General features: G+C 43.0%; 2 protein-coding genes across 5 annotated transcripts in view; both read right to left on the bottom strand.

Annotated features, from left to right (window-relative positions):
• Nucleotides 1-3,181, bottom strand: part of VWA3A (von Willebrand factor A domain containing 3A) — a 65,157-nt gene extending 61,976 nt beyond the window's left edge. For 2 of the 4 annotated variants that reach the window (XM_044980897.1, XM_044980900.1), the window contains exons 1-3: nucleotides 2,895-3,181; nucleotides 1,922-2,012; nucleotides 1,526-1,652 (exon numbers count right to left, since the gene is read on the bottom strand). In XM_044980897.1, the coding sequence (XP_044836832.1) occupies nucleotides 1,526-1,652; nucleotides 1,922-1,986 (192 nt within the window). In that variant the 5' untranslated portion in view covers nucleotides 1,987-2,012; nucleotides 2,895-3,181. The remainder of the gene's footprint in view (nucleotides 1-1,525; nucleotides 1,653-1,921; nucleotides 2,013-2,894) is intronic. The other 2 variants (XM_044980898.1, XM_044980899.1) reach the window with 2 other exon arrangements.
• A 1,017-nt stretch (nucleotides 3,182-4,198) lies between these two features.
• MOSMO (modulator of smoothened) overlaps nucleotides 4,199-22,671 on the bottom strand; it is a 51,379-nt gene continuing 32,906 nt past the window's right edge. Inside the window, exon 3 of the mRNA XM_044981131.1 lies at nucleotides 4,199-7,528. Within this exon, the coding sequence (XP_044837066.1) occupies nucleotides 7,344-7,528 (185 nt within the window). The 3' untranslated portion in view covers nucleotides 4,199-7,343. The remainder of the gene's footprint in view (nucleotides 7,529-22,671) is intronic.

The raw sequence follows: 22,671 nt of genomic DNA, 5'->3' as shown, positions 1-22,671 counted from the left end.
AGTCAGAATAATCTTATTTTGTGAATTTAAGACAACACAGGAACAGCTGATAAAAGCAGCAGCATGTAAATGAAAACAATTATTATAATGGTTGATCTAGCTGGTCCAGAGACTGCCATTAACTGAAGAACCTATATTATTTCAGACACTGGACAGTTCATAGGGCTGGTAATGATCATATCTGTACAAATCTCAATAAGGAAAATGGAAAACTTGTTTGCTTCCAGTAGTACCACAATGTGCAAGGCATTTTCTAGTCAGAGAAGAAGTAATGGTGCCTGCCTTAAGGAGCTCACAATCTAAACAGAGGGTGTAAGAGTAAGGAGTACAACTAATTAGTAGAGTGGTCAAGGTGGTGATTGGCCATGTCACCACAATAAGGTTAACAGGATTTTAAATTAAAAAGGCAGATCATTTTAATTACTTCTGGAATGTATACTTATAAGTCTACCAATTTCCCTATAAACATCACAGTAGAATTGGGTCTTTAGGAGGGATTTTAATGCAGAGAGAGTAGAGCCCTTGTCAATGAGCTGAGCAAGCGCATTCCATGCATGGGTATAGTGTGGAAGAAGGCATGGAGATGTTTATTGAAGAAACTAAACAATGGGTGGGTGAAGCTGGCATTGCTGGTGGAGTAGAGGGCTAGGGGGACAATTCAAAACAAGACAAAGGTACATAATTAGTTATGCATGGCTTTGAAACATTGGATAAGAAGCTTAAATTTTACATGTGGGGGGAGAAGAATCATCAGTGGAGGGATTTAGAGGTGAGGACATAACATGATCAGAACAACGGACAAAGAAAATAATTTTAACAGCAGCTCTTTGAACAGATTTGAGAAGAGTGATGTGGATGTTAGAGAAGAGGATGCTGCAGTAACCAAGATTAGATACAATGAGAGCTTTAATAAGAGATGGAAAGAGAAAGCCAGATTTTAGAGATGTTGTGGAGAAAAAAGGCAGAAGGAATCAGACATAGCTTGGACGTGGGGGGAAAGTGAGAGGAAGGAGTCCTGGAAACACCAAGATTGTGGGCTTGAGCGATGGAAAGATTAATGATTTTGTCAATGGTGACGGAGAATGGATAGGAGGGCAGAGAGGGGATAGAAAATAAAGAGCTCAACATGGAAGAAGTTCATTATGTATTTTATAGAAGGACAGGAAGACTTAAATTTCCTTAGCCTGATTCATTGATTTCAAAGTTGGGGAATTTGGGTGTGTGTGGGGGGGAATGAAAATTTAACATGAACAAAAAGTTCATGGATCTAAACATTTATAATTTTACCTTACTTACAGGCTCTCAGGCAACTTAGCCTCAAGAGATATACCTGCTGGTACACAGATCTCCTCAAGAAAAGTTGCCTATATTCATTGTGGCTTTAGTGATAACAATTACTGTGTTCTTTTTTGTGACTGCATAGGTAATAGTGATAGAAAATTAATTTTCTATCTCCTCATGTATTCCCTTCTATAAATTTAATGCAAGTATACATCATCTGAGGAATTACTGCATATTTGCTTACCAGCAGGTCTTGTGTCTGGTTGATGTGTGTAACCAGTAATCCGTTATCAGGCTCCAAATCTGTTATTGTAATATCATGCCAGGATGGTCGGCCTTTCACCGGAACTGTGTCAGATCCCGTGCTTACCCTACAAAATAAGGCATTTCAAAAATTGGGCAGTTGTTTGCATCACTGAGAGTGCTGTTGCACTGTCAAATAGTCCATTTATAAAACTGTTCATCATTACCCATAAGAATTAAACATTCTGGTATCTGTTGAACAACTAAGAACTCTTATGCTCCATTTTAAGTATCCCAATATACATATGCATCGAAAAATGTAGTTTGCATCACCAGAGATGTATATTTCATTTCCATTTAAGCATTTCCCCTAAGGATTTTGCAACAACATCCTTACCCTACTTTTTCCAAGAACTGATCATTGTCCAATAACTGAGCCATTTTTCTGGTTTGTGCATCCATTGTATTATGACCAAAGACTTACCCTTCTTTAAAAAAAAGAGACATAGCATTAAAGAGGGGAAGTTTAGAATATCAAGAATAAAAGCTATATATAAATGCTTGATACAAGATATCACTTTCCTTATAGTCCCATAGATACAAATCGAGAGAAACCGTATACTTAATTACATTGCATGCATCGCCTGTGATCAAGAAAATTTAAAAAAGTGGAAGTTATTGTTTATTATTATTACATAATATACTTGGAAACCATTTTGCTAGAAGTCATTCACCAAGGGTACCCTGCCAGTATGAAGCACAAATGCAATTTTTAAAATGTCTTGTATGTCACCAGACACCCAAGGCAGCACACTAGCCATGTGTACTTTGGGTTTATCTTTTGGTTGGACTGTCCCGTGTACTTCAATAATAATGGCAATTTAGCTACTCGAGACAAGTTGGGTGAGGTAACATCTTTTATTTGACCAACTTCTGTTGGTGAAAGAGACAAGCTTACACAGAGCTCTTCTTCAGGTCTGGGAAACTTACTCGGCATGTTGTAACTTAATACAAAGTTGGAACAGATTGATAAACCATAAATCCAGTAGCTACTTATGCTTATTATAACAATCTATAAAAACAACAAGGAATGCGGTGGCACCACAGATTTATTTGGGCATAAGCTTTCGTGGGTAAAATAACCTACTAAGAACCCCCGACCAGCTAATTCTCCCCTTCCTTTCTTCCCTATGATCAGGGACAGGTGTTAATGGGCCACTTCACCTTGAATGGTCCCTTGAAATGTGTTAACTACTTATGCTAAACTCTCTGTTCCACCTTGTATTTAGCTGTGAGTAAATTTCCCAGCCCTGAAGAGGAGCTGGGAAGCTTGTGTCTCTCTCACCAACAGATATTCCCTTATTACTCACCTTCTCTCTCTCCTATCCTGGGACCCTCACAGCCACGCCCACCCTTCATACAATTTAACGGTCAGTTACTTTGCAGCCATGCACGCCACTGACTCTGCATTAGATCTGAGCTGACATCTCCTTCTTCTGAGCAAAGACCCGAGCCGCAGGGGCCTGACACCCTCAGCGCCGTCAGCGGGAGCGGAGGGCGCTCAAAAGGCGCCGGGTCCGGCCCGGGGAAGCCCAGGCGCCTCTGAAGGGACTCGGGAGCTGCGCAGCCGCAGGGGGCTGAAGTATTTGAACCTCGGCCGGCAGGCGCGAGCCCGTTCGAGCCCCCCACCCCCCACGCGGCCGGAGCGGGGCAGCCGGCACTCGGCAGGGGAGTAGCGGCCTCCGGCCCAGCCGTGTGTTACCGCGTCGCTAATAGAAACGGGAGGAACTATTCCCCGCCCGGAAGGGGATCGGTGTCCTTCTCCCCCCCCCCCATGCCAGGAAGTGGTACGGTCCGAGGGGGCGGCGCTGCAAGCCGGCCGGGGTGGGCGCGTAGGAGGCCTGCTATGCCGCTGCCCAGCCCAGCCGGGGCGGGCAGGGGGCGGCTCTCCAGGGCCGCCTCCGGCGGGGGCTGCAGCAGGCGCGCCTCGCAATCAGTGCAGACGGGGCCAGGCCTGTCGTAGACACTTTATTTTGATAAACTTGCTCGATAACAAAAATACAAGTGAAGAAAAGTCTGTTCGTTTGCACAGTCCGTAGTGGCAGGTGCCTGGCCCTCAGCGCCTGAAGAGTGTCCTGGGCTGGGGGAGGAGACCGCTGCAACGCGGCTTTTCCCGCCGCCCGGGAACGCCGAGGCCGGACGAGCGAGTGGCAGACACCGCTTGCCTTCATCTTTTCCATCCTTCGCACCGTTTGCAGAGGGCAGCCTGGAGTGTAGCCAGGCTTCCCGGTGAATGGGCATGTCCAGGGATGGGCTGCAATGCTTACACAGAGGCTCTGAAACAGCAGTACCGGTCCATGGAGTCGGGGGGGGGGGGGGGGGGGGCTAATCCTGCAGCTGAGCGTGTCACTCAAGAGAAACGCCCATTGAAACGAACCCAAAGAGAGAGTTCTGCTTGAGTAAAGGCAGGAGCAGGATTAAGTCTAGAGTTGTTACACAATACCAGCATTTTGGACCAGTTGTTAAATGCCTAGAGGCTCAGCAATGGAAGTCAAATGGTGAATGGGTTTGTAAATGCTTTCAGAGAATCACACTGCCCAACAGAGAAACTAAAAAAGCTTCTAGTGAGTTATTCCTTCTGTCTTCAAGAAGCGTTATACAGACACATTTACAATTTTCCTTTTTAAAATATTTTAAGTTTCTGATTAGGACTTGAGGTTAACAGATAAAACTACAAAATGCATACATAAATTGCATTATGCTGTGACATTAAACCTTTCAGGTGATAATGAAATGAAGACTACACAAGAGTGTGCTGTGACCTATAATAGAATAAACCGTCCTTCAAAATATATAAAATGGCTGGCAGAGTCTGAAAAGTTTACGTAAACAACAACATGTAACATGGATTATTACCTTTGGAGAAGATTCATACTGAAACATTTGCTTTAATGAGTTGAAAGTCTACAGATGTTTAGGCATGTTCAACAGGAACTTCCTGTAGTTTAAAAACTAATCCTTGTGCAAATAAAACCTATAAATAGTATTCAGCAGATTTTACAGTGATGCTCTTAGGTATGAAAAGAATGCACACAACTTTAAAACAAAAGTAACAGACATAAATTTGACAAATGATTGCACCATAGAACAGTGTTTTATATACAGTTTACAAGATATGATTTTCTGCTATAAATTAATACTGTACTATATAGTACTTAGTGACCTTATTAAAAAGCAACTATTGACAGCTGTCTCTTTTCACTTACAGGGACATTTTTAATGCAAATGGATCCATCTAGTTGTAGACTTAAATGCCCAAATATTAACTAAAACAGCCTGCTAGCTGAAGCGATACTGTCTTTCAATGAGTCATAGCATTGGCTAACCCGCTAAGGTTCTAGCCACCCATTCATGGACTGGATATGCTTCATGATAAGTTTTTTTTTTAATTAAATGGTAATACATTTTAAATATAAGCTTAAATGATGATTATTATTATACAAGATGTCACTAATTGAAATAAGTAAACATGGGGGAAAATTCTTAGCAGCTGAGAAACTCTTCCCCCGCCCCCATGTCGGTGATCCAGTTAAAATATTGTTTGGAACTATTTACAATAAGACTGACATTTCTGAGAGGAAAAAAAAGCTATTAGCTTATCAAATTAATTAGTGAGCTATGATTCATTGTTAACACTTTATATCAGGCTATACCACCAGTCTTATAACACTGCTGAAAACATTTAGACCCCTGTCCTGCAATTGGATCTACCCAGATTGCATCCATATACAGAGCTCCATTGATATTAGTGAAGCTCTGGATTGCCTGTGCAGCTATGACGGCAAGATCAGAATCTGAATTAAAAACCAATCAAATCTGAACTAGCAGTTCCAGATGAGAATCTGGCTGTATATTCTTATACTTCAGAAAAATTTAAAGAGACTTTAATGTGAAAGTTTCCTTCAGCCTGTGAGTGAACTGATAAGAGATTTTTCTACAACCAAGAGAAAATGATCCAATACATCAATCAGGTAATTTTTCCTCACTAATATACTTCTAATGGCATACAGTTCAATATAATTGTATAAGGTATCTCATTTCTAACACTTGTTTCTGCCATAATAGCTGTTTTTTCCAAAATAACTATAAATACATTTCAGAAGCAATATAATCATCATTCTTACAGAAAAATGCACTGTTTCACTTATGCCTTATAAAAGCATAAGTTTAAGTAATGCAGCTCTTTTCATAAGTACATTTGGGCAGACACTTTGTTGTCAAGAGATACGTTTGTCAATACTTCCCCACAAAAAAATTAAATATTAACTGGGGAATAAGGGCTTGATCCTGCAAGCAAGCTTCCTGGCACATCAATCAAAGTTTTGTGCTAATAAAGGTCAGATTTTAAGTGAATATTGAACTATACAGCACTATCCATGGATCCAAGGTTTATACAGCTCTTGTATTTAAAGAATGTTGATTTCAGGGGAAAACTTACACTCTGAATTCAGATGGTCCTTATGCCCACACTTATCTTCAGCTTTAGTAAACAAGGCATATGGACATTAAAAACAGTTATATTGCTCTTTTTTGGTAAAGAAGATGAATTAACTTAATACTCACAAGTGAAAATAAATTCATCGAACTTTACTACAGAATAGTTTTTTTTACCGGTTGACCTAAAACACTGAATGTTATATGCATTAGAGAAATTTACCTATGGTAAATTGCTGTGCTTGAACATGTATAAATAAATTCATTGTTAATGTAACAAACAAAGCAGTAGAAAAGAGACTCCCTGTACAACAGTTGCTAATAATTTAAATAGTGTCAGTTTCCCAAAATTAGGATTTTAACTTTAAGGTCTGTGATCTCACCTTCTACCCTCATATACAAATAAATTACCATACAAAGAATTTTAGCTTAACTTAAAATTGCACCTAGAAAGGCATGGGATTGTTTGTACCTATTACAAAAACCTGTTAAAATCAAGGGCTGCTACAAAGAATGAGGTAAACTGAAGACTCTCAGCTATGTGGCCTTCAGAGAAATGGCTTTTTTCTATTGAGTTCTAGTTTTGCACACCACAGTGTTCTGCTAGCAAAGTTATCTTTGTTATCTGAGTTATCTTCCAGGAACTGTGTGTGTGTGTGTGTGTGTGTACGTACACACACACACACAGTATACTGCATCATATAGTGTGTATGTATATAAATATAAAGCCCTCCCCGCCCCCCCCAAAAACAAAGTTTTAGTGTTTTTCTACAGCTGAAGGGGGATGTATGTCATTTTTGTTGTTACATGCATTGTAAAGAACATATTTTGATCTATTGGCTTCTTGGTGCAGTAATGCAAGATGGATTCATTTTGGTGCCAAAGACTTTGCCCATCAGAAAGAAGATGTAAAATGCTAATCTCCTAAATTGTGAGGCCAGCCTCACTTGAACTCCTTTGAAACCCTCTGGTCTACCACAAGGTTCATAAATACTTTGATTTTCAAATTGTTAGACGTTAAAAACAGATACAGTAACATGGGGCAATATGCTTCTCAGTGTAAAGCATTCTTCTTCACTAGTCCCTATCACAGTGCAGACCTGACTGCATTAATATGCTCAGGAGATTAGTCAACGATGTCTGTATTTGGTTATGGGAAAGGCTCTCTCTCTCTTTCTTTTTTAATCCAAAGTGCATAGTGAGAACAAGTCAAAGCATTCCTCTTTTCAGTAAGCATTTGATAGTCTGATCTAGGCTTTCTCCTGAGAATGCAACTCTGATATCTTGCTCTCCTCCGAAACAAACTCATGAAGTTCAGATATTCATCAGCCAGGTAAACAAACTTTGCCAGCAAATAGAAGTCCCACTATTGTAAAGAAAATGGATAAGACAAACAGTACATACGAGGACCCAACCACTGTATTGTTGGGCAATTTATATGGTTGACCTCCAACTTCATTGATGTAAAATCCTATTGGAAATATTAGGGCTGCCATGCAGAATAGGATCACTGCAAAACAAACAAACAAAATCAAAGTTAGCATCTTGTTGAAAGTCAAAATGTTTGCCAGTTTGTAGGGCACCAATGCCTAACTCACAGGAAACCGATCATGTGGGACATACTCTGATCTTAACAGATCCCAGCTCTCTGTTCCAGAGGAAGGTGAAAGTTCCTGTCAGTATGCAATGGCACAAAGTTCATTCCTCAACTCCAGTTTATTAATCATTTGAACTATGTTCAGAAGAGCAAGAATCACTGTTAAAGAAAGATGAATTTTGGAGGACACATTCTTCCACCAGTCATGAATCTAATCCGATCATTATGCCTCAGAGCATTTTACAGGTAGTCATTCCCCCAAAAAGTCAATGTGGACTAACGTTTAACATTGAAGAAACTCACTTTTCATTATTAAAGAATTGCCTTTTCCCCAAATGTAGTTGCCCTCTCCTATTCTGTCACACAAATGCTTTACACATTTTCTGTACATATTTTGCTAACAATAGAAAACACGTGCCACTACAGTTTCCTTTAGATTAATTAAAATAAACCATTGTTTTCTAAATGCTGAGACACTCAGCCTAGAGCACAAATAAAACATTCTGTTGAAATCTAACCTCCTCTGTAAAAGGCTCCAAGTTCAGACTACACAAATACAGAGCACCAAGCAATTGGATTTTTTTTATTTCACTTGCACAGTTATGTTAATATGCATAGTTGGTGTTGCTTACAACACATATCACATTGTGTGCACACAAAGTGCCAGTCACAATAAAAGCCACTTATTAAAACTACATAAGTGATTTCACTCCTTCAGATACTAATATGGGCTGACATTCCTTGCAATACATTTTAATACTCTACCCAAATCCACTACACGGCATCCAATATTATCTAGCTCTGCTGACATCCTCTGTTTTTCTGTAAGTGCTTATGGCATAAATAATCTATTTAGTATTGACAATGAGAGTCTGCAGGATACTAAGATCTTGACCAAGGCATAAAATGATGTCCCGACATGGCTTTTCTACGAAGCAACATGATTTTCTTCATGATAAAAAGATCAGATGTTGATTGTTTTGATGCTGTATTTACGACTATATAAATAGGTGAAAAATAGTATCGGGCAGATACAGAATTTTAAGTGGTAGAGTCATACAAGGCAACTATTAGGCTCTTTATGCTTCTGCAAATCAACTTTTATGCTTTATCTTGAAATACAATTATTCGTTGTGATTTAACGTTAAGAATTTCCAATACCCACTGACCCAACAACTAAGCCTGCTACTTTGGGTGGGAAAAAAATAAAAAATAAACCTGCATTGCCCCCACAAAAACTAAGCCTAACTTACACCAAATCATCTTCCCTCCTTCGTAACTCAACTCTAAAACCTAGCCAACTCAAAAATCAGTTTAACCACCAATCAATTCTGCCTCCACCTGAATAAGAGTAATTGATTGTGGCAGGAGGGAGGAGCTTGCATTAATCAATTAATGCTGGGCCTTACTTCTCTGCAGAGTACAGAAAGTCCTGTACCAGGGTTCTCTACACCACACTCCACCCCCAGCTGGTGGAAAGAGCTGCAGCTCCAGGGAAGCTCTACACTCCTTACCTCACCTTCCCATCTTGTGAAAAACGTGTGGGCTCCAGCTGCTCTGCTCCCTCCTGAAAAAGGTGCCTTGGCTGCTCTGCTTCCCCAGCCTCCAGAGACAAAACCGCAGTTCCCCTTTCCCAATTAGCCCACAACTGGGCAAGAGCTCTAGTCTCTCTAGATGAGCCAGTGATGGGCTTGTACAACACTGAGGAAAGTTATATTTACATTAGCTATACCAGCTTTAATACACTTACAAAGCTTCAGTTTGTCCAGATTTATTGCTTCCTGTCTGTTTCTTGACATACAAATGTTGAAAAAAATCCCCCACTCTCTATGAACCTTATATGTATTCAAGGCACACATTTTATTGCATCTCTTTAGACCTCAAATGTCTCTTCATAAAACTATGAATGCTAAGTTCATGGCGCATCACTGAAGAAAAGATTTGTTAGTGTGTTTTTATAGAATAGCCTTTAAATTCTAGTTTAGGTCATATGTACAATGACTTAAAACTATTGCCCAAGTATTTGTGCATAACACAATAGGCTAATTTAGCATATTCAGACCAAGACTACAGCAGCATCTGCATTTCATGTCAGGACTGACATGCACTATCACGATGGTTCTCAACCTGTGGTCTGTGGACCTCTGGGGGTCTGCGGAATATGTCCGTGAAAGACTTAGCCTGAAAACTGACTCAACAGAATTCAATTATATATACAGACAATAGATTTCCAAAGAGGTCTGCACCTCCATTCAAAAATTTCCAAAGAAGTAGGCACCTAAATTCAAAAATTTGTAGGGGTCTGCAAATGAAAAAAGGATGAGACTAGACATGTGAAGCAGCTTACAAAGCACCTGCCTGCATGATGACTAGCTGCATTAGAATCTGTCTCTCAAAACTAAAAGAGGACAATATTTAATATTCAAAAGACAAATTAGCCACTAGAGGGAGCCTATACCTTCTATTAATAATTGTCAGAACTTTATTTTGCGATAGGAAGGAAGGGGCTTTGACCCTTATAGATTCTTTCACAAAAAAACCAAGAACGAGTTCCCCATTTTTAGCTGTATGTTTTCCATAACTGGACTATGGAAGTGATTCTTGGATATATGCTGTTTGAATAGACCTGATAAACATAAAAGCAGATGTTGCTTTTGACATGTCCCCTTATGAAACTTGGTAGAGCTGGGCGCCATAAGGAGCCCATCGATTCCAAAAAGCTCACTGAGGTGGGCCATAAAGGAAGGATGCCCTTGCCAGGGTTGTCAGGATGCTGCTTCTTCAGAGTGCATCTCAAGGGAGGGAGGCTGGAATGGGAAAGTAGAAAACCTTTGTGAAAGAATCTATAAGGTTGAAAGAAAGCGTAGAATCAAATGAAGTAAAAATCTTAAATGAACCAAACTGTACCATAGACTCTCTATGGATAGCAATTCTATGCTTGAATAATAAGAATATAGCAGTAGGGATATATTACAGACCACCTGTCCAGGATGGTGATAGTGACTGTGAAATGCTCAGGGAGATTAGAGAGGCTATTAAAATAAAAAATTCAATAATAATGGGGGATTTCAGCTATCCCCATATTGACTGGGTACATATCACCTCAGGAAAGGATGCAGAGATAAAGTTTCTTGACAACTTAAATGACTGCTGCTTGGAGCAGCCAGTCCTGGAACCCACAAGAGGAGAGGCAATTCTTGATTTATTCCTAAATGGAGCACAGAATCAGGTCCAAGAGGTGAATATAGCTGGACTGCTTGGTAATAGTGACCATAATATAATTAAATTTAACATCCCTGTGGTGGGGAAAACACCACAGTGGCCCAACACTGGAACATTTAATTTCAGAAAGGGGAACTACCCAAAAATGAAGAGGTTAATTAAACAGAAATTAAAAGGTACAACACCAAAAGTAAAATCCCTGCAAGCTGCATGGAAACTTTTTACAGACACCATAATAGAGGCTCAACTTAAGTGTATACCCCAAATTAAAAAACAGAGAGAACCAAAAAAAGAGCCACCATGGCTAAACAACAAAGTATAAGAAGCAGTGAGAGGCAAAAAGACATCCTTTAAAAAGTGGAAGTTAAATCCTAATGAGGAAAATAGAAAGGAGCATAAACTCTGGCATGGGACGAGGGGCACCTGAACACATGCTGCCAGCTGTGTGCGCTCTGCTAATCAGCTGGGCAGCATTTGAATTTCTCCTGGGCGGCCACGCAAGCACACAGCTTACAGGGAACAAAGGAGACTCTGGTGTTCCATCTCAAGTCACAGGCAATTGAGTATGAACTGGCAGCAGCTCTGCCTTTCCCTCCCCACATACACCCTCCTACCAGAGCAAGAGGATATCTAGAGCACAGGTGTAGATCCATGGACACAGCTGACAAAAATCTCATACTGAAATGGAGCACCCATAGAGAAGCTACTCAGAGAATCACCTTAATTCAGGACCCTTGTGCATATGCATTATGATCATGTAATTAAAACTTGTATCATATGCTATTTTTTCACAGGACCCTGTCTCATTCAGTGCACTGAATGGAGCCGCTCTGGGAATCAATCAGCTTCGTGCAGTGAAGGAGACTTGTCTGTAAAACCCTACCTCATTTGTTGAGGAAATTATAAGGTGTTCAGTGTGCTCTAGTGGGCACACGCTCTTCTGCATACCTCTGCCCTCAAACGTGACCCCTTTTGCCCTGTCCTCTCAAAACCTGTTCCTGTCCCAATCCCGTCTCTTCCCTTCATCCCCCAGCTCTTGGTCTTAATCGCAAGAAATTGTGTTACTAAAACCTAAGAATTCCAATAATATCTTAATAGCATGACAAATAAGTTTGGTTATTTGGAATAAAACAAATTAAAAAAATCTTTAATCAATATTCTTCCCACTTTAAAAAACAGCTCACAGCAGAAAGTCAGAGTGAATGGAGAATAGATCTTTGAAATTTCTCTTCTGATGTCACTCTTTTTAAAAAACACTGGCACACCTCAAGCTTTATGGTAAGAGGAATCTAAAGATAAAACAGCTTTCAGGACAACACACATTACAGCTGAAACAATGACTACTTAGAAGGTGGAGATATTTTAAAAATTAAAATATTTAGAATCAATAATACAAGCCACAGAAGTTAAAAAAAGAACATCAAATAAATGAAAAAGATAATCCTTTACCTTAGAGTTTGGAACCCAGCTCATCATAAACATTTTGGTAATGTTTGAGATGGTGTTTTGAGTTTAGAGAGACGTGATCCCTACCCTGAAGAGTTTATAGTCTATATTAGACAAAAACAGACCAATCAGCTAGACAAAGGAAGAATCTAGTGAAGAGTGGGCTAGAGTAAATAGCAATACTGCAAGAGTAATGATTTCTGATATTTCACACTGTTCATTGTAGAAACAGAAGAAGAGTCAATCACAATGGAGTTGAGTATAAAATAATTAGCCCACAGTATGCAACAGCCACATCTACATTTAATATGTGATATACTAAAGAAGTCAGGGGTGATGGCTTTAATTATGGAGGTTCCTTTGTGGAGTACCACCAGTTAAAGTTGAGTTTTTACACACAGCAGGTTTAAATCTATAAACACTAAGTCCCTGCCAAACCTGTTTGTTTCAGTGAGGAGCATAAACTTGAATTTACTAGGTAATTTTCATACTCCCTTCAGTTAGTTTTCAGAATTCAGGCTCATTTAAAATCTCTCAGTCTTATTTCCACACCGTCCCTCCCCCACCTCAAATTCTATGGTTTTTTCAGGCCTCTTATAACTGCCATCAAAACACCAGGACTTAATTTCATAGCCAAGTTAATCCTGTAACAAACACCAAAAAAAGGTAGTCTGAACAATTTTATTCCATTTACTGGTTATAACTGGTTTCCTTTATCTGTCTGCTCCCCAGGCACTGTAGTGAGGAGACACGGCCTCCCGCCCTGTCAGAAGGGGAAAGACCCGAGCTCGCCCCCTGGTGGGCACAACTAGGCCACCTGTGGCCATCCCGCCGGAAGCAGAGGGGTGGGACAGGAAGCTGGACTGTAAAAGGCCAGCCTCCTAGCTCAGTAGGGAGAGGGCTGCCAGAGGAGCAGGACGTCTCTTCCTTGCTGCCGAGACCTGGAGCTGAAGGAGACGGCTGCCTGACCAGCGGATTTACCAGAATTGTCGGAGACCAGCAACGCTGATGAACTGCTGGGGCTGCCATTGGCTGTTTACCCCAGAGAGGCTGAGGATGAACCTGGAGCCCAGGTGCCTCAAACTGGGGAGGGTAGGAAGGAGCCCAGGGACGCCGAATAGAGTTTGACTGTGGAATTATTGTGAACTGGCCAGTGTATTGTGGGCTGACCTAATGGTGAACTACCCCACCACTAATATGGTTCTGGGCTGGGACGCAGTGGAGTGGGAGGGCCTGCATCCCCCTACCCCTGGTACCCCACCTGTGGAGAGTGACCACTTCCCCACTCAGAGGCCAAGAGGCCTGAATTGGTCTGGTGCCTGTCGGAGCTAGGGTGCCAGGTGAATTTACTGTTGCTTCCAGTTAAGAGCTAATTCCCCACCTTGAACTGCTGGGCTGTATTGCACGAACTCAGCCTGAGCTATAAAGTGCGAATTACCCTGATTGAGGGACTGGGGCAGAAAGACTAATTAAAGGCCAGGGCTGATTGTCGGCCAGGCTTGCTAACTGCTCACTGCCCTGATTGAGGGATTGGGCAGAGGGACTAACTACTACTTGGATTAATCACCAGGTGGACTCACCAGCTTGGAGCTACACTCTGCTTGAGAAACAGCAAGGAGGCACAGCCTCCCACCCTGTCAGAAGGGGAGAGGCACATGCCCCTCCTTACAGGCGTAAATGTCTCCCTGGGACGTGCTTCTCTGCACCAAAACAAGTGGTTGCAAGTCCCTTAAGGGAGGTTCAGTATGAGCTACTATGAGCAGAGTTGGCCATGCTAAAGAGCAGTTCAAAACTGCAGGAGAGGAGAAGGAAGGAAAACATTAGTGCTTCTTTGCTGACTCTCCTGCTAAGGGACCTGCTATGGGTCACCAGGAAAGGAAGAGCCTTGGAACTACGAGCCAGAGTAGGTGCTCTGCAGTGGGAACGCCTTCTACTAAGATGTGGTTGCGCTGTTTCTTAATAAAAAAATCGATTTTAAAAAAAGTATCCATGTCTTACCTGAAAATTTCCTTTCTTGGAGTAAAGAGGACCATAGATCCATAAGACTGGGACTCCATACAGCCTTGGAGGCAGACCAAATATATTAGAGGTGTGGCGCCACCTCTAAGGGTATGTCTACAATATGAAATTAGGACAATTTTTTTTTTCTTAGAAATAGATTTTATACAGTCGATTGTGTGTGTCCCCACTAAGCACATTAAGTTGGCAGAGTGCGTCCACAGTACTGAGGCTAATGTCGACTTTCGGAGTGTTGCACTGTGGGTAGCTATCCCACAGTTCCTGCAGTCTCCACTGCCCATTGGAATTCTGTGTTGAGCTTCTAATGCCTGATGGGGCAAAAACATTGTCACGGGTGGTTTTGGGTACATGTCATCAGGCCCCCCTCCCTCCGTGAAAGCAACGGCAAACAATCATTTCTCGCCTTTTTTCCTAGGTTACCTGTGCAGACGACATACCATGGCAAGCATGGAGCCCGCTCAGCTCACTGTCACCATACGTCTCCTGGTTGCTGCTGGCAGATGTGGTACTGCATTGCTAGACAGCAGTGGCTCCTTGCCTTCGCGGTAGCAGATGGTGCAGTACGACTGCTGTCATCGTCATCTCCTGGCCAACCTCGGTGAGGTCGGTCAGGGCTGCCTGGGCAGACATGGGTGCTCCTGGCAGACCTCGATGAGTGGTCTCTTCTTTAAGTTTCGTCTCATGGAGATTCAGTCCTGCCTGGAATATTATGCGAGCTGGAGGCTTCTGCTTCAGGCTGCTCTCCCAGCTGGCAGCACCCCAGCCTACCCCTTGTTCCCATGGCTCATGAAGCCTGGACAGTAGTAAGGAGCAGTTTAACTATAGGCTGGGCAAGTGCAGAATGGTGGTAGAATGTGCCTTTGGATGTTTAAAAGCTCGCTGGCGCTGTTTGCTGACTAGGCTGTTTGCGAATAGAAGAGCACTGCAAGGCGCGCTGCGCATCACAGAGGCTTTGAAAACCAGTTTCATGACTGGCCAGGCTTTGGTGTGACAGTTGTGTGCGTTTCTCCTTGATGCAAACCCGCCCCCTTTGTTGATTTTAATTCCCTGTAAGCCAACCCTGTAATCCATGTCATCAGTCACCCCTCCCTCCGTGAAAGCAATGGCAGACAACTGTTGGGGATGTTGAAATCCCTATAGTTATCCTTGGGCACCCAGCCTACCCCTTAATGCCATGGCTCATGAAGTCATACACAGGCACCCTGGACAGTAGTCAGGAGCTGTCCAACTACAGGCTGAGCAAGTGCAGAATGGTGATAAAATATGCATTTGGATGTTTAAAAGCCGTTGCCTCTCTGGTTCTTTGGTAGGCTTGCCTGAGCTCCTTAAGTTTCATGCAGCACTGCTCTGGGTTCCTGTTATAGCCTCTGTCCTTCATGCCCTTAGATTTTTTTCAAATATTTGGGCATTTCATCTTTTGGAATGGAGTTCTGATAGCACAGATTCCTCTCCCCATACAGTGATCAGATCCAGTACCTCCTGTTCAGTCCATGCTGGAGCTCTTTTGCTATTCTGGGACTCCACGGTCACCTCTGCTGATGAGATCTGCACGGTCACCTCTGAGCTCGCTACGATGGCCAAACAGGAAATGAAATTCAAAAGTTCGCAGGCCTTTTCTTGTCTATCTGGCCAGTGCATCTGAGTTGAGAGTGCTGTCCAGAGCGGTCACAATGGAGCACTCTGGAATAGCTCCAGGAGGCCAACACTGTCTAATTGCATCCACACTACCCCAAATTCGACCCAGCAAGGTCAATTTCAGCACTAATCCCCTCGTCGAGGAAGAGTACAGAAATCGATTTTAAGAGCCCTTTAAGTCCACAAAAATGGCTTTGTCGTGTGGACGGGTGCAGGATTAAATCGATCTAACGCTGCTAAATTCGACCTAAACTCATAGTGTAGACCAGGGCCTAAAACCACCAGTCAACACTTCCAAAGCCTAGGAAAAACTAAGCACTCTCTATAAGGGAACTTAAGCAGTAAGACTAAACAGAACAATCCTCATGCAGAGCAAGCAATTCAATGAATAATCAACTGAGCACCGATTAATAATTCGTCTTTTCCCAATTAACAGCCAATTCAGGGTGGCTTGGATCTGTGGACCTCATGACCCCAAGAAAGGAAATTTTCAGGTAAGACAGATACATTTTCCTATTCTTATTCATAATGAGGTCCACAGATCTAGGACATTAGGATTTTTATAGCAGTGTCCACTTGGTGGCACGAAGGAACTATATACAGTTAAGTACAGATAACCCTTTCCTAATAGAAACTAGAATACTACAGCAATGAGCACCCACTTACGGAAGGTAGCATCAGATGACAACTGGATGTCCAGTGTATAGCATCTGAAGGTGCTGTAACCTGATGACCCATGTGACATACAAGATTTTCTTGTATGATATGATCTATCTGCCCATGAAGCTGCTACAGCATTGAGGGAGTTAGCTCTGATATTTGAAGATGAAGTTAGGCTTTTTGACTTGCATGCTTCTGAGATGCAATATCTCAGCCCCCTGGAAATGGATGATTTTGAGGCTCTCTTTCCCTTTGACACTGGATAATAGAGCACAAACAAAGCATTTGTCTTTCTGACCCGATCTGTGTGGTAAATATATACTTTGAGAGCTCTGCAGTCATCCAAAGTATGCCACAATTTCTCTCTGGAGTGCAATGGATCTGGACAGGAGGATGGAAAAACAATTTCCTGTGTTCTATGGAATCTGGAGTTAATCTTTAATCTGAATTCAGGGTCAGTTTGAATACCCCTTTAGCTTATGAACATGCAGTATTGACGTTCCAGAAAAAGAGCTCCTAACTCAGACACCCTGCACAGAAACATGACTTTATTTGGGCATAAGCTTTTGTGGGCTATAACCCACTTCATCTGATGAAGTCGGTTTTAGCCCACAAAAGCTTATGCCCAAGTAAATCTGTTAGTCTCTAAGATGCCACAAGGATTCTTTTTTTTTTTTTTTTTTTTTTTTCCTGATACAGACTAACACGGCTACCCCTTTGAAACCCGAAAAATGACTGTCATTCAAAAAGGCCATTTTAATGGTTAGAAAGTAATGAGACGCCTTCATGAATTGTTCAAAGTGAGGGCTTCTAATGGCACTGAGAACCAGGGCCGCCCAGAGGATTCAGGGGGCTTGGGGCAAAGCAATTTCGGGGGCCCCTTCCATAAAAAAAAGTTGCAATACTATAAGATATATATTCTTGTGGGGCCCCTCCGGGGTCTGGGCAAATTGCCTCACTTGCTCCCCCCCACCCCCCCGGGGTGGCCCTGCTGAGAACCAGCTAAGAGCCAAAAATCAAACAACAACAAAAACCCATTATGCACACCAGAAAGATGTAGAAGAGATGCTGCTCTCCTCAGAAAAATGCTGGATATCTAGGTAAGATTAAATTCACTACCTGTCCATTTCACTAATGATGCAAGACAGACAGCAACTAGACCTTGGAGAGTCTGAACTGTCAGGCCTAACCCGAATCCATTTGAAGAAATTAGAGGATCTGTGGTCCCAATGCAAATGTGGGGGTGAAACCCTGGTGCTAGCCCCAATGGTTAAAACTCAACCAGGCCCTTGAATAGGCTGAGTTAATAGATTTATTTCTGGAAGTGAAAATTGTGAGTATTAGATCGCTAAATAACCTATTTGGCTTAAGAGGCTCTGGTTCAAGAACCAGGCAGCTGGGCTCAGACTGTCTGAATTCTGATTGGCCCTTGTAATAGCATATCTCTTCTGAATGGAAATCATGTGGGAGGTCTTTGTATCATATCAAGGAGATTGTAGAACCAAAGCCTCTTTGGTCAGAATGGGGATACTAGAATTATCAGTGCTGCTTCTCTCCTAATAGTCTGTAGCATTCTGGTGTGAAGAGAAAAAGGGAGTTAAGACATAAGAATCCCTTTTGGCTATCTTTGCAACAAGGCATCTCTTGTCTTGGCTCTGTGATCCCACTGGCAAGAGAACAACACTGAAACCTTGTGATTCAGGTGAGAAGTAAACAGATCTATAGCTGAGATACTAAATATCTTTATCAGGAGATAAGTGTAGGTCCCATTCTGGAGGATCTAAGTTTTGTCAGCTGAGCCAATCAGCCATAACATTCAATTCTGCCTTGGATGTGAAGGTAATAAGTTGATTGTAGATTCTTCTTTGCCCACCTCATCAGGAGGTGAGCTTCTCTTTGAAGGACTATAGACCTTGTTCCTTTTGTCTGTTGATGTATGACATGGCTGAGGTGTTGTCTATCATGGTCAGTGCATTAGGTAAATTCGGATGAGGGAGCAGAGCTTTGAACCCATACTAAATTGTCCTGAGCTCTCACCACTTTATGCTGTGCTTTCTCTCTTGTTTGGACTAGACCCCTTGGGCAGTCCTTGAGCCCATGAGAATCCTCCTGGGGTGAGACACCTTCACTGAGGTGCAGATAAGAGACAGCTGAGAAATAAGAGAAAGCTCTGTAGCAACCTCATGTGAGCATTGGATCTCTAAGAATAACCACAGAAGAGATCACTGATCCCAAAAGAGTATGAATTAGTACTTCCCTTGAGACGTTGACTATTTTGATAGAGTTCTCTGCTTCTTGCGTCTTTGCTGCAATAAACAACTTTGTAGAGGGCAGTGACTGTTCCCACTCAGAGACTGGAAATACACTGAGACTTAGCTGATTTTTTTTCACAAAACCTTGGCTCTGAAGCATCCTTATTGCTTTGGTGGTACAATCAATGAGGCTTGGTAAAGAAGTCACCCAGGAATGGGTAGACATAGACCCTTTCCTGTCTGAGAGCAGATATTAACACTATCAGCACTTTTGTAAATACTTGCAATGCTGTTTTGACTGGTGTATACCAAGGAACCTTCTGGAAGATATGGAAACTCACAGGGGAGCTGAGGAGAACAGCCAAATACTTTCCCAGTCTTTAGGTGTGTTAGGAAAATCCTTACCCCACTATCACACACTCAAAGGAGGCATAAGGAGGGATATATAGCTATAGCTTGTCTGACGTATCGACAAACCTCATAATTGTAGGTCACCATACTCGGTGCCGATAATAAGTGTTGTGTTCGCCATGAAGGACAGCGGAGCGAGTGGTTCCATGTGAGAACGGGAGTTAGACAAGGATGTGTTATTTCGCCCATCCTATTTCTTGTGGTTATAGACTGGGTGATGCGGAAAGCCACCGAAGATAGGCCAAGAGGGATCGCATGGGGACCCTCTGGTCATATTGAAGATTGTGACTTTGCAGATGACATCGCCCTGATTTCAAGCTCTCAGATGGACCTCCAAGAGAAGACTGATAGAGTAGGTAGAGCAGCAAGGTGCGCGGGACTTAATATCCACGCCGGTAAGAGCAAAATAATGAAAGTAAAAACAGCCAGCTCGACGACGACAGTAGTATGTGACGTAGAATTGGAGGAGGTGAACGATTTTAAATATCTTGGTAGTTACATATCGGCTGATGGTAATATTCAGAAGGAGATATCTACCAGAATCGGTCTTGCAGCAACTGCATTCTATAGACTTCAGAACATTTGGAGGTCGGCCATCTTGCAAATGAAAACCAAGATAGAGATCTACAGGTCGAACGTCCGCTCTGTGTTGCTTTATGCGGCGGAAACATGGAGGACCAACAAGAAGATAGAAAGTCGGCTTCGGGGTTTTGAAGGAAGGTGTCTTAGGCGAATTCTTAACACACACTGGCCGCAGCGTATCACCAATGTTGAAGTGAGCCGATTAACGGGCATTAACAACATAGTGGATGAAGCCAAACAACAAAGATGGAGATGGTTGGGGCATGTGTTGAGAATGGGTGCTGATAGACACCCTCATATTGCCCTACGATGGACACCACAAGGAAGGAGGAGGAGAGGTGGACCATTGGGGACGTGGCGAAGGACCATTGAAGAGGAAATGAAAGGCATGGGAATGAAGTGGGATGAAATTTGCTGCCTCGCTCAAGAACGAAATGAATGGAGGAGAATGGTTGACGCCTTATGCTCCACTGGGAGTGAATAAGAGGAAGAAGATCCTCGGTACACTTTTTATCAAAGTCTATTCTCTGAGTGGTGTTTATTTTAATAATTTTATTATTTGAGTCATTAGCTATGATTTGGAGTACTGGCCTTCCTCTCATAAGGAGAGAGAACTCCCTTTGTGGGGTTGTGTGTATGCATGGCTACGGGAAAATGTGCATTCCAAAGTGTGCACAGACTTGCCATGCTGCACTCTGAGTGAGAAGAGGGGAACCCAACACTGACTATCCCCTGAGCTGGGCTCTGTGAGGGTGATCTGGGGAACTAAGTGCCTAGGATTTCTGCCTTGCTGTACTCCATGATAGTGAGCAGAGGAACCAGACACTAAGGATTATCTGTCCTGCTGCATTCTGCAAATTTATGCAGTTTGAGGGAAACTGATTTCACTTTATGCCTTTTAGAGTGCCCCCTAGAGTAATCCCCTAAATCAGACTCTTAGGGTATGTTTATACTACCAGCTGGATCGGCAGCTAGTGTTCGATGTATGGGGAATTGATTTATTGCATCTCGTCTGGACGCCCATACTCCACCTCGGCAGAAGGAGTAAGCGGAGTCGACGGGGGAGCTGCGGCAGTTGACTCGCCGCTGTGAGGACAGCCAGGTAAGTCGAACTAAGATACTTCGACTTCAGCTATGCGAATAGCATAGCTGAAGTTGCGTATCTTAGTTCGACCCCCGCCCCGCTAGTGTAGCCCAGGCCTTAGAAAATGAAGGGGTGGGGGTTGTGTGTTTGATGTTGGGTTGACTAGAGGGGTCTGAACATCTTTCTTATGCCTACCCTTAATCCTCATCAAAAGGGGAGAGACATTTTAGACTGATGGTTTGGATGGGCGCGAACCTTCTGGTTACCTCTTGAGTAGCTCTGAGAGAGGGGTTTTGTGCTGGATGGGGTTCCAAAGCTTCTCCATGGTCACCAGACACGGCTGTGAATGTGGGCTCCGGTGGCTGGGTGGGAAACTTCCCTGGCCCTCTGATATTGTGCTTCAACCTACACTCACCCCAAGTTACGGGGGGAGAAGGGAACAGAGGAGGAGTTGCCACTTGCTGATGCCGGGGCAAATGCTATCCCCTGTCACGTGTATCAGGTTCAGGGGTTTTTGTAGATAAGCTGCTGCCATTGCTTCCAGGAAGCTTTCCTGATTGGGGAGGGAGACTGAAGGAAACCCTGCCCCTTCCTGAGCACTTGAGAAGCTTGGATCTTCACAGAACAGGCAATGATCTCCATGCAGGCACCTAATCAGAGGGCTGGTGCAAGGAGACACAATGTCAGAGTTTTCTTCTCTGCCATGCTGCACTACAGGTGGGTGCGCGCGCAGGGAATACAGAGTCCTCCAGTGACTGAAGAGAAAGGGAATCCTCTCTGTCAATAAAAGCAGATCCCGACAGCTTGGAGAGATTATGCCATTTTTTTCCCTTTTCTTTCTCACTAAATTTCCTCTGAAGCAGGGACAAGCTGGTCTGCCTGCCTGCAGCTGGAAATGCAAATAGAAACTGGCATTTTCTCAGAGGTGAAGCCACACCTCCATTGCCTCTGATTGACAGGTTTGGTCTGCCTCCAAGGCTGCCTAGAGCAGTGGTTCTCAACCTTTCCAGACTACTGTACCCCATCCAAGTGTCTGATTTCAGCTCCAGGCGGTGGGGCTTTGGCTCCGGCATGTATCTTAGCTTTGCGGGGGCCCTGCTTGCCACCCCCCTAAAACCATCCCCAGGTCGAGAAACTCTAATATAGTCTATAGAGCAGTATAAACAAGTCACTTGTCTGTATAAAATTTTCACTAGTGCTTTTCAAGTAGCCTGCTGTAAAACTAAGAACATATTTAGATGAGTTGACATGCCCTCTGGAAGACCTCTGTGTACCCTCAGGGGTACATGTCACCAATGTCATGGATCTGTGGACCTCATTACAAATAAGACAGAACAACTTTCATGAGAATTGTTACAAAACAGAGTTAGAATCAACCCTGCATCAAAAGTTTACAGGAGGATACTTCAACAGGACTGATTTCAGGACAATAATGAGACCAAGGTCCACCAACACCCTCCTCCACATTTGGGTAAAAAAAGGCTACAACCATTCCATTATTCCAGCCAGCAGTGAGTACCAGCCACACCGGCCAAATTAAGAGTTCACATGACTCAGGAACAGCCTAACCTTCCCCACTCCTGCAGACCCATTTCCTTGGGCCACTTTGTGACGTTCCTGTGGGGAGAGGGGCTGGAAGCTACCATGGTCCGGAGGTGTACTTCTTTCTTCCTCTACCCTGGGGCTGCAGCAGGTGATCAGCACTGTGACTATAAAGCCAGGATCCCAAAGATCTTCCCTTGATT

The sequence above is a fragment of the Mauremys mutica genome, chromosome 11 (assembly GCF_020497125.1).
Source record: "Mauremys mutica isolate MM-2020 ecotype Southern chromosome 11, ASM2049712v1, whole genome shotgun sequence".
NCBI classification, from domain to species: Eukaryota; Metazoa; Chordata; order Testudines; family Geoemydidae; genus Mauremys; species Mauremys mutica.
Note: the sequence above shows the minus strand (reverse complement) of the source record. Positions and strands in the feature narration are given on the sequence as shown.